Below are 15,107 nucleotides of genomic sequence, written 5' to 3'. Positions count from 1 at the left end.
ATCACTATATTATCTCTTCTTACCTTTCCAAAAAGGATGAAGGAAACATTGAGATGCTGGCCCTCTACTTGTACATTTCCCAAGCCAAAGCTATCCAAAACACTACCTCTACCTAAAAAAGGAAGTTTTTCTTAAGGCAGGAAGCATTTTCTATATACACAGACTGAAATGATTAAATAACCATCCAGTAGAATTTATTCATATAAGTATGTAAGCCACATAGGATGTCTAAGCTAGATATTTTCACTGAATGAACACTATTTTAAGTGGTGATAAAAGAGTCCATAATGATATGTCTAAAAATACATGAAGTACTTTTTTTCCTCCTGTTTAAACACAAGTTGAAACAGAGAAGTGAGCTTACAAACAGAGCTTTATGATGGTCATGTACAATACAGGCACAATTTCTTTCAAATAATCTTCACTACACAGTCAGATCTGAATCTAGTATGTTCCCATTTTCAGTATTATTCTGCAGCAGGACAAGGAACTCTGAAGTGACCTCCAGTGTGCTGCCAAGCAAATGATGTTATTTCAATTCAGAATCATTATTTATTTCACCAGCATTTTATTAATATCTTTTTTACTCCTGAAAGTATACTGCTACCCTCATTTCTTAAATTCTTTAGCAGTTCATTATATGAAGGCATACACACACTTAGAGAACAGTGTTTCTGTACCAAATAAGGTGTTCTGTAAAGCAAAAAAGAGGTAGCCAGTTCCGTTTTGGAACCAAGGTCAAGAGCAAGATGTTAAGACTAGAAAGATAACGGAGCAACAGTTTTTAAGAGCAAAAGAGCCAAATGTTTCACCATTCAATACCATAGTTTTACTGCACATATTTCCTATATAAACTATTTCCTCATATCACCATATATCAAACGGTTACTCAGGCACTGAGCCTGTAAGAATGACTCAGATTAATCACTATAGATGAACAAGGATTTGTTCACTTTAAGGAGACTGAATGCTATTACAACTCAATAGGTCTGACACGAAGTTTAAACAAACACCACTCAGGAGCTTGGAATAGCTCATATGTTTCTACTACTGCAGTTAAGATACACCTAGAAAATCCCATACTGAAAGACCACTAATTGCTCTAACTCCTTTCTAGTTGTCTCAGCAATTGTAATGCCTCATTAAGCTTTTTAAACGAATAGAGGCTGACTTTGCATTACCTGCACAGACATACTGCACATCTACAATGCAGGAAGACTATATGCCATCTCCAGCCTTTATGAAATCAGTTGTTGGAAACATGCCAGGAAAGGCGTTTTACTGAGGCAGTAATTCAGATTTTTACTCAAGTTTTTCATCTCAAAACTGTCTCTTAAATATAGGGACTAGGTAGTCAGGTACTTTCTGATGTGCTACAGGCTAATTAAGTAGCAATCAAGCTTGAAGTGTCTAATAAATCTGCACAAGCCTAACGGACACATTCGTTACAGGAGTACATAGTATGAGGATATGAGGCCATGGACATAAATTGAAGTTAGAAAGGTTCAGACTAGATAAAGTCCCAGGGGACAGTCAGGCATTGAAACAACTTTCCCAGGGCCATACAGTCTCCATTGTTGACAGTGCAAGACCAGACCACATGAAAGCCTAAGCACCGTGGTATGACCCTGTTTGGAGAAGGATGTTGGCTTAGAAGACTTCCTAAGAACCTTTCATCTGAATTATGATCCTAAGCCAGCAAACCCCAGTTTTAGCTTATATCAAGCCTTACTATGGTAATTTCAAATAAGCCTTTAACATAGCAGCTACTAGAAGATAAAGTTGTTTTCAAATGTCAGTGAAAGCACTGTGTATAGGGTGAAGATTCATGTTCTCAAAAGCATACACCAACAACACATAGAAGAGGCCCAAATACATTTATTTGTCTCTTACAAAGTTACTCTTTAGAAAAAAAAAGACAGCCTAGGAAATCTCAATACAGATTAAAGTATATCAAAGCTGGCACATACTTCATGCTGCTGTTTACTTGAACATCAGCACCATCAGACCAAGCAAGATAAGACTTCTGAAGTCAGTAGCAATGAGGTACCAGGACAGAAGAAACCCTTAAAATAAAGAGGAGCTTCAAAGCCTTTCAGCCAAGCAGAGCCAGAGTTCCAGAATGTATTCAAGAACCACAAAATCTCTCTAATGCTTTTGATCTTCATTTGCTGCCAAAAACACATAGGAGTGATAACAAGAAAACATAAGCATCTCAGTATACAGTTACAAACTGGTAAGCCAGGTGACCAGCTCCAAGTAGTCAGAAGAGTACAGCACTGTTCTAAAACTAAAAAAGATAGAGCTTGGGGGAGGCAGGGGTTGATAGGGCAGCAAGAACCAGTTAAGCTATTTCCTTCAAGACCTCTCCCTTTCCTCATTGGTATTCAGAACCATCCCACGACAGAAGGAAAAAGAAGAATGTTCATTATCAAAGGACAGTAAGATATTTACTTTTTGCACTCTTGATAAAGTCTTCAGTGTTAGTGCCTGAAAAAGTTACCGGATGTTTATTTCTGGATGTGCACATGGGTGAGGTTGCCATAACTACGTGCCAGCAGTACAACTGTATTCATTAATGTGTTTCATATGTAAAGTATTGGCTGAAAATATTCTGCCTTAAATGGCTGGAGAAGCACTTTTGTTAGTATCTCTATAACCATGCCTTACCCCTGTTAAGTACAGTCATTTATCACTGTGTAATAACAAGATGGGTAAAAGCCATCTACTTCACACAGCCCTAGTGAAGACACTAGGAAAGATACCTCCCCCCATCTGTCATTGGCCCCTTCGAGATTTCTGGGATGTCTCGATCCAGGAGAGCTGGTAGTGAGACATGCTCGTGGCGGGGGATAATAAATAGGGACAAGTGTGTAGGTGAGAAGCCTAAAGTGGGACATTACTGGTGACAAAGGAAAAGTTTAAAGGTGCAAGTGTCCATTCAGCTAAAACCATGACAAGTGAGTCCTATTTGGAATGTAGCATATGTCCTAGAAGCAAAGTAGACACTGAATATTGTCTTTGTTCCTTTTTAGGAGTGTAAACACTACCTTATGTTGTCAAGTAAGACGACACTAACCAGACTTAGATGCAGCCACTCAAGCAAGTGGAATGATAACTCACAAGATGCTCGGTTTCATGCTAAACAAGAATATGTAAACACCCACAAGAATCACCTATTCAGATAATACCAGACACCCCGTATGGATTGTCACAACGCAGCACCATAGCAGCAGTTTGATTTAAGGAACAGTCTCGCTGCTCATCCCATCACATTTACTGAATGGTGGTAGCATTAGCAGCACTGTGATTTACTCTCTGCTTTCAATGGGTCTAGGTCCAGTTTTGGTTTCCCCACATCATTCTCTTCATTAGGAAAGGTTTTGTAGTTGGCAAGGATGTTTTCCACCAAGAATCGAGCAGCTTCGTCTATGTTGATGTTGTCCTAAAAATGTTGAAAGCAAAGAAGTCAGTGATTTTATGAAACAGTCACACATTCCTGTTAGAAGCTGGCCAATTACAAAAACTCTTCTACAGTCTCGTCACCATGACACAAACAGCTTAGATGCATCAGGTCATTGCTAGTACACCTGCTTTTTGAAAAAAGTTACCAGAAAGGTTTGAGACAAAGTTATTCACCCATATTACAAATAGGAAACTTTGACTGTAGACCAGTAGGCAGTCACCTGCATTTGAAAGACTCACAAATGCCAAAGTGCATTTCTGCATCAGGAAAGATAATAGACAGTTACACTGTTCCTAGTAGTGTTCTACTTTTTGGGGACTTTTTTTTTTGCTTCTGCTCCAGTTTGGATGCACCTATTTATGTGAAAGGACCTTTCCTATCAGCCTCAAAACCCCAGCTAAATCAGGTGCCTCATCTAGCCACTCTACATTTTCTTGTGCTTGCTTTGAAAAGTACCTTCACATACACTCTGAAGGAGGTGTGTATGGAGGATACCATGATGAAATACATCACTAGGTATCTCAGTTACCGAGGGGCCTTTGGCCACAGCTTTGACCTGGCTGGGCCACCTGTTAGCTCACCACAGGGCTGCTACATTTGGAATTGCTCATCTTTGGTTCCAAAGGAAATACCACCCCGGCACACTCTGTCTCCATAATTGTAGATTTAAATTCTACAAGAGCAAGGTTGGATCAGGAGAGCATTTGACCCATTGCTACTTCACTTTACAAGCTTGCGGTCATCAGCCAAAAACTGCTTTTGGCAGTTTGCAGATAGACACTTTTCCCTGCCCCGAGTGGAGGAGGATTCTCCTCATTTCAGTGCAAGGATGTTCATAAGATATTTCTATGAATATTTATACTGTCTGCAGTTCTTTTGCCTTTAATATTCTCCCTAATCCACAGGGAATGGGAACTACATTACTGATGACTAGACTGAAGATTCAAGTATCAGCTCCAGCAGAAAAGCAAAGGCAGATTATCAAGATATTTAAATGATCAGGACTTAAAACCATAAACTGATTTGGTATGCTTAGAAAACAAGAAAGCTGTCCTGAATTTCTTCTAAGCTAGTTTCAACTACACCTCTTCAGTCATAACTGAATTCATAGCTGAACTAGGGCTAATATTGTCTGGACTTTTCTCTATACCAAGAACCTTGTTTTATATTGTCTTGTCTTAAATGCCACCTAAAATGCAAGCTGTCACTACGCTTCCACATTAGGTTTTGTTCCAATGTTACTTGCGTTTACTTTTAACCTATGTTGAAGTTTATACATGCAGTGTTATGGGCAGGTGAAGCTTCACGGAAGCAGCAGAATCTTGGTATTCTTTTTGACTATAAAGAGCCTTATAATTCAAGTTTAGTAACAGATGAGTGTGTTTGGGAATTATTTGTTCAAATGCAAACAAAATATTAGCTAATTTAACTAATTCCTGTCACTGTGTACCTTCTTCCTTATTTTAAAGTGACCAGGAAGAGGCTTGTTACTTTATTTCTTATGTTCCTCTCACAGACTTTTTTTCTTCAAAAGACTTGTCTAAGCATCATTTTATGCCAGTTCAAGGGAAGACAGGGACTTTGGGGTTTAGCTTACCATATAGCGGAGTTATCAGCCAGACCCATAATTTGGTCTGTCAGCCACATTGTCCACAACTACAGGAACCTTTCATTTTAAGGATTATTGAGTTTTAAGGAACTGTTGGATTTCACTTCCAACTAAGCTACCGCAAGCTTATGTATGCATTGACCAAGTCTGTAGACTAGACGTGTACAATATATGAAGTTACTCAAAGTTATCTGTTTGCTTAAAGCAGCTGTCTATCTTAGCATAAGTTACTATACAGAACAATTAGTTTTTCTTGAGTTTTGTCTTGACACTGCCTGATAAAATAGAAAAGTGCTTTAGTGACATTATCATCTAGGTAGGTAATAACAATTGAGCACATAGCTTGTTCACTTCTAGAGTCTTACCACTTCCTATGTGCAACAGTGAAGACAGATTTAAAGATCTGCACCTAAAGATTACTTGTATCTTTTTGGATAGTTTGATCAGCATTTAGTAGTATTAACATCTAAAGAATGACTCTGATCCTGATGCATGCAAGATGAGAAAACTTAAACTAAGTTAATCAAGGTTTCCAGTTAGTTTTAAGGTTCTCTGACTTTACGATACAGTTCTAATCTAAACCAAATATGCCACAAGTCTTCCTCAGGAGTGAGCTAGCCTGCACAACACTTCCAATTTTGCAGAACACAGGAAACTTGACTGTCACTTCCTATACTTGATAATTTAATTCCCCACATGACTATATTCATCCATTCTTACGCCAATATTTAAAAGAGTTAAAACATGTTTCTTCTTTATGCTCACCTTGGCAGATGTTTCAAACCATCCAACAAAGCCACCTTCTTTGCAGAACTGGTCCATTTGAGAGGGACTCTGGCTGCCATCTTTCTTCTGGTCACACTTGTTTGCAAGAAGAACAGCAGGGATTGGGCTGCCATTGGGAAGTAGTACTTTACTGTCCAAATCATGCTTCCACTTTGAAACAGCCTCAAAAGTGGAGCCTCTTGTGACATCAAAGACCACAAAAGCACCAACTGCCTCTTTGTAGTATACTCTGGTCATATTTCCAAAGCGCTCCTGGCCTGAAAGAGAAGACAGTGACAGAGTATATTTGTATTTAAGCATGAACTGTAGTGAATGTAAATGGACTTTTGTACCAGGTTAGAACATACGAGTTTGGTATTCAAGTCTAGTCACCTAGTTCATACAACATTGCCTCTTCTATCCTATCACAAGCTCATAGTAACAGCCTTTATGTATATTATACGTGACAACTCAGATGCTGAAAGCAGTTTGCAATCCCAACTACTGCTTTGTATTTTTTTAAAACTCATTTGTTCAGTAGTGTTCTTTGAGAAGTAATGCCTAAAACCAGTACAGCACAGCTATACACAAATCATTCTTTCATCAGAAAAGCTTCTGCAACATTTAGAGCAGTCTAGTTACTTCAGCTAGAGACTTAGGCAAACTCAGAGTCTTTCTGAAGCGTAAGCAACAAGGGTTTCTACAAACTGAGGCTAACAGCCTTCAAAGCATCTTCAGAAGTTACCTATATTAGATTTTTTTTTCCCCTACAGAGAAGCTCAGAAGGAGCTAGTTTAACAGTTCTAGAATAAAACAGGTTCAGCAAGTTTATCTTTCAAGTCTAAGATCTCCTCCGGAATAATTTCCAACTATAGCAGTTCTACAGCAATCTCAGTATTTTAAACAAGATTATCAGAATAGTTAAAGTACAATTATTCACAGCAAAAATCCAGAAGAAAACTAATGGTCAGCAAGTATAGTAATCTAAAAAAGCCTTTTTTTATTAAGTATAACTATTGTAGTCAGTATGCTCAAAACGTAGAATTGGAGTGCCAGTTCAGTTACTCTTCTGTTTGGAAGGTCAGACCACCATGCTGTGTTTGTACTCGACTGCACATAGCAGCATCAAGTGCTAGCATGTTGTTTGGGAAGTTTGGGCTACTAAAATAGCTTTCTGCTTTGTTCATAAGTCTTCACTGAGAAAAGTGGTCCCTGCACTTTACAATTTAGTTTTACAGTGTATCATCACTTCAGCTTTTAGCATGTACGCAGTTTTAGAATAAGCAGAGAAAGTAAGAATTTTAATCAGAAACATAGCTGTCCTGTTTATAAACATTCAAATCTGCCTTTGATTAGCAAGGACAAGCAGTTACAAGGAGATCTGGGTATTAGCATCTTCTCAGAAAGAGTCAGAAATTCATTAGGTAAAGGAACTTGACAAGGGCTCCTGTTCAATAGCATGCTTTTCTAGCTCAATTGCCTCATTTTAATGTCAGTACTTCAGCGTACCAATTAGCTCATTCCCTATAGACATTTTCAGAAAAGGTTGACTAAGCAGCTGTTAGAATTGCCTGAAAGCAGCAGCTACAGTGAAGTTCCAGAGAACTATAAAGCTGACTTTGTTTCTGGCTGTTCAACTTCAAAGTATGATGTTGCATAAAACAGCATCACTAGCCAGCATATTGTGAAGAGTGGAAGTTACACATGAATTTCTTCATTACCAGCTCGTTATCTCCCGTGTGACAACAAGGAGTATGCAAGAGGAAAGCTCTTCCCTCCATATTCAAAGCTCACGTTTTGAAGCAGCATTTATGCCATGAATTCCAAGGCCAAGAAGCCAGGCGCCAAACCTGCATCCCAGTGACTGTGTCCCTGGAAGGGACACGTTGCTGATACAAGTCTGCTAAACAGGGTATACAGAACTTGTATACAAGTAACTCTCACTGTCTCCCTAGGCCTTTCCAGGCTGGATTCTTCTGCCTAAAAGGTGGTTTTGGTATAGCCTTACCACAAATTGTACCATGTGCCCACTGTTTTCATGAATCAAATACCATTAGGATAAAAGTTTGGCCAGATACACCACACCAGAACGGTCTTGTAGCGGAGTAGCAGACTACCTGAATCCCCTCGTGGGGTCCTGACCAGAAGAGAGGCCACTGCAAGTGGGGCTGTGCTAACTGGCAGATTCAGGAGCTCTGGAATAACGCAGAAGCCAAGGTCAGCTTTGTACAGTAGTTCTTCTCATTGTGTGGGAAGACAGCAGGTCTGGTAGGAACGTAAGCCTGTGCTGAGCTGTACTTTACTTTGTGCTCTATAGCAGTCACTTAGAAAGCATGGGCTTCAGCTGCCTAGAACAATCATTTAATATTATTTCTAGCTGGCTTTATTGATAGAAGTTGAAATTTTTGCTCTCTAGTATGAGTTTTCGATTTGAAAAAAATACATATTTTTCTGTAATTTAAATGTAAGTGAAAGTAGACAACTGATGTGCATATCAGTAAAAAAGCTTCTATGTTTACTTACTAGACTTAAGCTTTACATTAGGAGGACTTGATACCCCTTACCCTAAAAACCACACACAAACTCACCACCACTGTAGTATTAGAGATCAATGCCTTTTAATAGGTCAAATACACTCCGAGTGCTGCCCTTTTCTAGAGCAGCCCAAACTCCAGAACAGTTTATTACAGAGTTGCGTTCACCTCTAGAATTCACATCTACCAACTACAAACCTGACCTGCACACTAGCTTACGACTGCTCTTCCATCCTGGCTGGAGGCCTAACAAGGATAGATATATTCTTTTTATTCCATAGAAAGACAACAGAAGCAATAACACATGGCCTGCCTAAAAGGTATGAGTTTTGTTGTGGTAAGAGGTATACGGCATTAGGCAGGAAGAGAATTCAGCATAAACTGAATAGACTTTCTTTACAATCCTGCTAGTAATAACAATGCACACGCAGAGCCTCTTGTAGGGGACGCAGAGCATTTTAGACAGCCTTTTGAAAATTTAACAGGTCTTTCAAGCAAAGCTTTTGCAACTGATCTTCTGCTTGCAAAAAAACTCATACAGAAAAAGCAAACTGTAGAACACTCTACTCCTCCAAAGTCTGGAGTCTGAACATCATTCTCTGTTATTAAAACTAAATGACTCAATGTTTGCCATGCTCAGTTCAGCCAGGGATTTGTCATTCCCTCTCCTATGGCCAGCAGCATTTTTGCTGCAGTCATTTCACCATGTGCGAGAATAGTGTTGAGCAGTGCAGAAAGCGGATCATACCCCTAGAGGGGAAAAAGGCTAAAAGTGATCAGATGAAACTAGACTTAATCTCCAGTGTGTATCACCATGGAAGGAAGACGACAGGAAGATAACTACTTGCTTACAACAGCAGTATGGAAAGCACATCATAGGATTAATCATTCTGGTAGGTCTAGTGCCTTGATGTAAACCTGATGGTACCACAAAGGTATACTTTCTCTGTGTTTTAGGGGTTCAGGTGTAGGCAAGGAGCTAAGCTATAGGGCAGTCACAGGGATCAGTGGTTTTGTTTGGGGGTATGGAAGTGGCTGCATGCAATGCAAAGTTCTGCATTCTCCAGCCACAAAATTTTCACATCTAAATGACTCGGCACATATCGTCACCATATTTTCCAGTAATTGCAACAACATTAAGTGAAATACTTGCATAATGTCATACATCAAGAATTAATACAGTTCCCTACAGCAGCATCACAGGAATTAAGTTTAGTTTAAAACTGTATCAGAGCTTGGGAGCTATTCTTCCTTCCTGGTTTACATTGTAACAGGGGTAAACTGTAAGCTAAAAACTACATAAAAAAAATTATAGCAAGGTCTGACATCAGAAGCTTTATCTTTGTCCTTTACTTCACTGCAAAAGGTAAGTTATCATTATGAGATTCAGACAGTGCCAACCTTGCCTTGAAGTACATTTTAAAGAGTTTCTACAACAATCTTTCCCATTTCAGTTAAGAGCAGTTATTTCTGCTCTTAACTCCTCCTATGTGATGGGAACTGAGGCTAGAAAAAGTTAAATGTACAAATGACTGCTGGATATGCATGACACAGTTTGTCAGGATTCCTTCTCCCAGTCCAGTTACCATACCTAGAAGTCTTAATATGTGGTTTATATGAACTAACAAGAACTTCCTCAAGGAGAGGCAAATGGCCTATGTAGAAGCAGCTTCCCCACGTATACTTTTCTGCTATCAAGGAAAATTTTGGTTTACCTCTGTCAACACCAACAGTATAGCACGAACTCCCCTACCTTACAAAAATCTAAGCTTATTTAAGTCTTACCTGAAGCCACAAAACTCAGAAACCAGAGTTGTGTTAGTTGCATTTAAACCCTTAACATCTCATCAGGAGTACTGATGGATAACTGGACAAAGTTCTCTAAAGCCCTTCTCTGTCAGAAGATACTAACAGTTCCACCATCCTCCAAAAATTGCGTCATTAATGTGGAAAAGAAATATGGCCAAGGGTTACAAAAGCCTGACAACCGGAAGAAAGATGGAACAAATAGTTTCTTTCATTGAAGTAATGTTAGTTCAAGTCACCTTTGACAGGTTAATCAGCTTAATGGGTGGCCAGAGCTCAAAATTTGATTTTAACAAGTTTGGCAGTTCCACATGAAATAGTCTTAAACTATAGATGTAGAGTCTAGACTGGAGTCACCCAAAAGCCAATATGCCACTAGCTGAAGAGTTTTATTCCAAAGTTGTTTGCTGCTAACTGGAAGACCACTGCAATGAAGTTTTGCAGTTTTTTCCTGGAACCGATAATACAGAGTTGTCAAGAGTCTGATAAACAGCAAAAAGTCCTCAGTTCATGAACAAAGTCAAGCAGCTCTTGCCAACATTGTCCTCCAGAATGCTGAAACTCAGAGTTAAGTTTGTTTAAAGGGCAGTTTAAATTCAACAGAAAGGAGGAATATACCACAGAGGAAAAGTTTCATCTATAAAACCAAGCCAAAAAAACCTATCCAGCAATAGCGCAGCAGTGAAGAAAGTGATCAAGAGACTAGTGAATCAAATTAAGTGAGTTCAAAATGCATAGAAGTAGCATCCTGCTAGCATGTTTTGGTTATTCTGCTTTTCTATCAACAGCTACTATACATTGCAGTGAACTCAGGCATCACAGGATGCTTATTAAGCTATAGTGAATGGTTGTAATAGATCAGTTTTAGTCTGGGAATACTTGAACATTCTCCTTCCATTGTGTGAAGAGTTCTCAGATCAGCTATTTACTATGACCACTAATTGTCAATTAGTCATGCCAAAATTCAAGAAGGGTCATTAGTGACTAACTCCAATTTGACTGCAAACACCACGGCTCTTAGGTCCTTGCTGTCAACTAGTCTGACCTTACTGGCCACACAACATACAAGCACAGTGCTGCTATTTAGGCTTCAGTGCCAAACTCCACAAGTTTGTTTCAGACAATTTCCAGGACCATGAGACATTTGTGCTTTTATTCAACTGAGACAGCAGAAAACACAATGCAACAGTAAATGAAACCCCTTTTTCCCCAGTCTTCCTTCTGCCAAGGGAAGGCCTAACCTAATGAGCACTCCCCTCCCTGCGCCAGTTGTGCCGTTTTACAAAAGCTTTTTCTCCAGCTCCCTGAATGTCTAGGGTCAGGCTTTCACATACTAACATCAAGGAACATCCAAGTGGCAGCTCCTTATTTGCAATTCCAACTCTCAGTAAAGTTCATGTCATTCAGTGCGGTAGATTTAAGCTAAAGCACCAGCCAGAATGGCTGGGCATGCAGCCCAGTCCTCTCACCGAGTTAGAACCACCGTCGCTTTCTGAACTCACCTAAGTCCTTCAGGAGCAGACAAGACTTTGGAGGCCTGTTGGTCCTACAGCTGGATGTTTGGCACAATACAGCAAAAATATCCAGAACTGCCCTGAGGATGCGTCTCCCAGTTCTCCAGACATCTAACGTACATTTTAGCACTACCAGGGTCAGGTGTGAGCTGACTGAGGCTCCTTTTTAGACAGATATATCAATGTTACTGGCAAGCTACCACTGCTGACAGCATTCCCCCCTCTCCCCAAACAAGCACAGCTTGTCCCAGAACTGTCTTACCCAATTAGATTAAATCTGTTATTCTGCAAGAAGTAGGTTAACCAAACCACTATCAATATTACAGGACATGCTCAAGTGTCCACCTGCTTTTTCACATGGGTAGGAGCCGTAGACTGAGAGTAGACAGACTCTGAGACTGTCAGTACTAGACAGCTCTCCGCTCCTCACTCTTAGCCCTTTAAGCTCTTAGTGCAAAGTTGCCACGTGTTTAAACCACAGAGGTGTTAAACTACACTAGCAGCTCTAGCAGATATTAGAAACCTGTCAAAGTTAAAAAAGGCACATCTAGCCTGACTTTTACTTTCCACCATTGTGGAAGTAATATTTGGTATTTGTGGTTCTGATGACAAACACCAAGAGGATAAAAAGCAAGAACTGCAAGAATATTACATCTTCCTGTATGAGACAGTACTAGAAACAGTTTCACTGACTGCAGCTCTTACAGTTTCTAAGAGACAAAAGCAGCCTCAGATGATTTCAAGTGAATTGCTCATGTCCTTTCTTACTAAGGGTGCTGTGGGAAAGTTAACTGACCACTGGATGGACCTCTTCCCAACAGCAACTGTCCCAAACCCTTCAGAAGAATGGTCTTCAGGGGAAAAGGTAACCAGCCAGTTAATCCCCGTTCAACTGAGTCCCACCTTACCATAAGAGAGAACCTTTGGTCCTCTGGTTATGTCTACATTAGAAAGTTGCAGGGTGCAGTGGAAGCAGTTCTGTTGAATGAGACAGTGCCAGAGACCCGACATCCCAGTACACTGTATATACAGTATGCATGACAGACTCTGTAGCCCTTGAAAAGTCACTGAAGAATATCAGTTCAGGTGCAGCAGTATTTTGATTGTTTAAATTATAACACAAAGTGTTTTCACATGTTCTTAGAATTTCTTGACAGAAATTAAAAGTACTTGCAAGATCAATACAGCAAACTTCCTTTTAAGCCTGTAGTATTTCAGGTAGTCTAAGATCACATCTTCAACCCCATTTCTCGTAGGACACCTAGGAAAGCCTATGGAGAAATTCTAAGCTTATTTCCAAGACACTGAAAGAACATCTGTCTCAATTCTACCATTTAACTGAAAATTAACTGAACAATTCTGTCTTACATAATCAAAATTACCATACTATGCCTTACAACACCAACTTCAAGACAGTGACATTTCCCATATGCTTAAGGAATTCCATCAGCACACAGGCTTTAAGAAGTTTAGTTCAAGATAACATATACAGCAACTTGAAGTACTGTATAATGTAGAACTAAGCACAAGAACCTTCACCAATGTGAATGATTCAGTATCCCACTGGTAAGACAAGGAAACTGCTTCATCAGCAACACCAATAACCATACCTTGCTTGATAGTATTTCATCAAAAATTACTTAAACAGAAGAATCCCAAAAAAGAAAGCATGTTGACATTCAGAGCCTGTATTCAGAGATGTCTGAAGGCTGGAGACACACCAAGAAGGAACAAGTTTAACACGTTCAGCGCTTATTTGGATACTCAGCTGTGGAGCTCCGAGCACAGCAAGTCATTCTCAGCTAAAAGCTCACAGCTCTAATTCAGCTGTTCCAGAAGAGCCACAAGAAAGGACACCCACACAAGATTTCCCACAGAAGGAAACACACAGTACACCTTCAGTTCCGTTTCTTGCCTCTACTGCTTTTAAGAGTGTTCAAAACCTTTCAACATGAGCAGGCCTTCTACTTTCCCCTCCTCAAACTTTATCTGCTAGTCTTCCACTTTTCCAGCCAACATCATCCTCAAGTAATTGTTCTCACATGAGATTTGTATGTAAATGTATGTGAGCAGGAAGCATGCAGAAATCAGTCACAGGTCTTTCAAGTCTTTTTCATCAGTCTGGAGACTTAATCACATAGAAGCCTCTCCAGCTCTGACTGGGAGTTTTCTGAGCTGCCTCAGCAGTTAGCAAAATGCTAGTGCTCCCATCTCCACATGAAGGCAGCTGCTGGTGGAACCGCCACCACCATCTAAACTGGGAAATAACCACAGGTAACTGACCAGTTGCCGAGTAAGCTCTGAGCTCCAATTTCTGCAGCCATTTCTGATGCAGTTATTTATATGCACATTTTTCACTCATTAGGTATCTTTGTAACAGCAAGGAAAAACACACAGTTGCAGGTAGGTGATGCCTGGATTGTCTTGCCTCCACCCTATGCTCACTTGTACTAGGCACACAGCTAAGCACATTTTTTCATGGTTTCTTTGCAGGACTTGCCATTTTAATCCCTACACTGGACTTCAAAATGCATTGTGGGTAAGGGCAAGTTGTTACAAGAATACCTTTAGAGACTACTACCTCCAAGCTCCCCATCCTTAGGAGACACTCCTCTGAAAAGCAACTGATGTACATGCCTCTACGGCACAGAGCTATGTACGTATAGGAAGTGGAGGAAGTTTTCTGGTTGCCCTCTATAGACTTTCAGGGACGCATTAATATCGCTTAGGCCTTGCTTTAGATCTTATTTAAAGAAAATAAAATTAGTCCATAATGCAAGAAACAAGTTAATGACCTGGTACATAGAAGCAACTTGGCAGTCTTCTGACATGTCAGTAGCACAAATTTCAGTCTGAGAAAACCTGAAATACAGAGCTGCTTGACACTAAGGTTTTTCACGGGGAGGTGCACTATTCCACAGACTGGAACAGCCAGAATGCCTTTGAAACCCACCCACCAAAATACACAAGAGTACACAGCTATGTTCCACAGGAGGTGCATAGCTACCAAGCATGCTGCCTTTCCAGAGGAGTAAGATCTTATTCCATTGGGACAGAAAATGTTACCAGATGCAGCATCACTCCTGCTTATCTAACCAAGAAGCCTTGCATTTTGCCTTCATTGTCTTGCTTTGCAAGTGCTCATTTCAGTTTAACTTCTCTTCCCTACTGTGAAGTAAGTCCAGCTCTTCCTCAACTTAGTGTTTGACCAAAAAACTTCATCTGATTTCGCCGTTCTCTTGGGGACTGGTATATACTGGTATATATCTCTCTTCAAGGAGATAGACAAGAGTTTAGTAACAAATTTGCATGCTACAGGTCTTATCATTCAACTCCTGAAAGCGTGCTTAGAGCATGTTTAGAATACCAAAGTACAATCATCCCTCTTCTGTTTGGTCCATTTCATAGCTACG

The 15,107-nt window shown here is 40.0% G+C and overlaps 1 protein-coding gene across 1 annotated transcript in view; it reads right to left on the bottom strand.

The window, feature by feature from the left end:
- Positions 1-2,923: 2,923 nt before the first annotated feature.
- Positions 2,924-15,107, bottom strand: part of RAB32 (RAB32, member RAS oncogene family) — a 16,364-nt gene continuing 4,180 nt past the window's right edge. Inside the window, exons 2-3 of the mRNA XM_009699161.1 lie at positions 5,841-6,118; positions 2,924-3,445 (exon numbers count right to left, since the gene is read on the bottom strand). Of these exons, the coding sequence (XP_009697463.1) occupies positions 3,296-3,445; positions 5,841-6,118 (428 nt within the window). The 3' untranslated portion in view covers positions 2,924-3,295. The remainder of the gene's footprint in view (positions 3,446-5,840; positions 6,119-15,107) is intronic.

The sequence above is a fragment of the Cariama cristata genome, unplaced genomic scaffold (genome assembly GCF_000690535.1).
Source record: "Cariama cristata isolate BGI_N322 unplaced genomic scaffold, ASM69053v1 scaffold22404, whole genome shotgun sequence".
Taxonomy (NCBI): domain Eukaryota; kingdom Metazoa; phylum Chordata; class Aves; order Cariamiformes; family Cariamidae; genus Cariama; species Cariama cristata.
The sequence above is the reverse complement of the archived record's forward strand: the minus strand, read 5'-3'. Positions and strand labels throughout refer to the sequence as shown.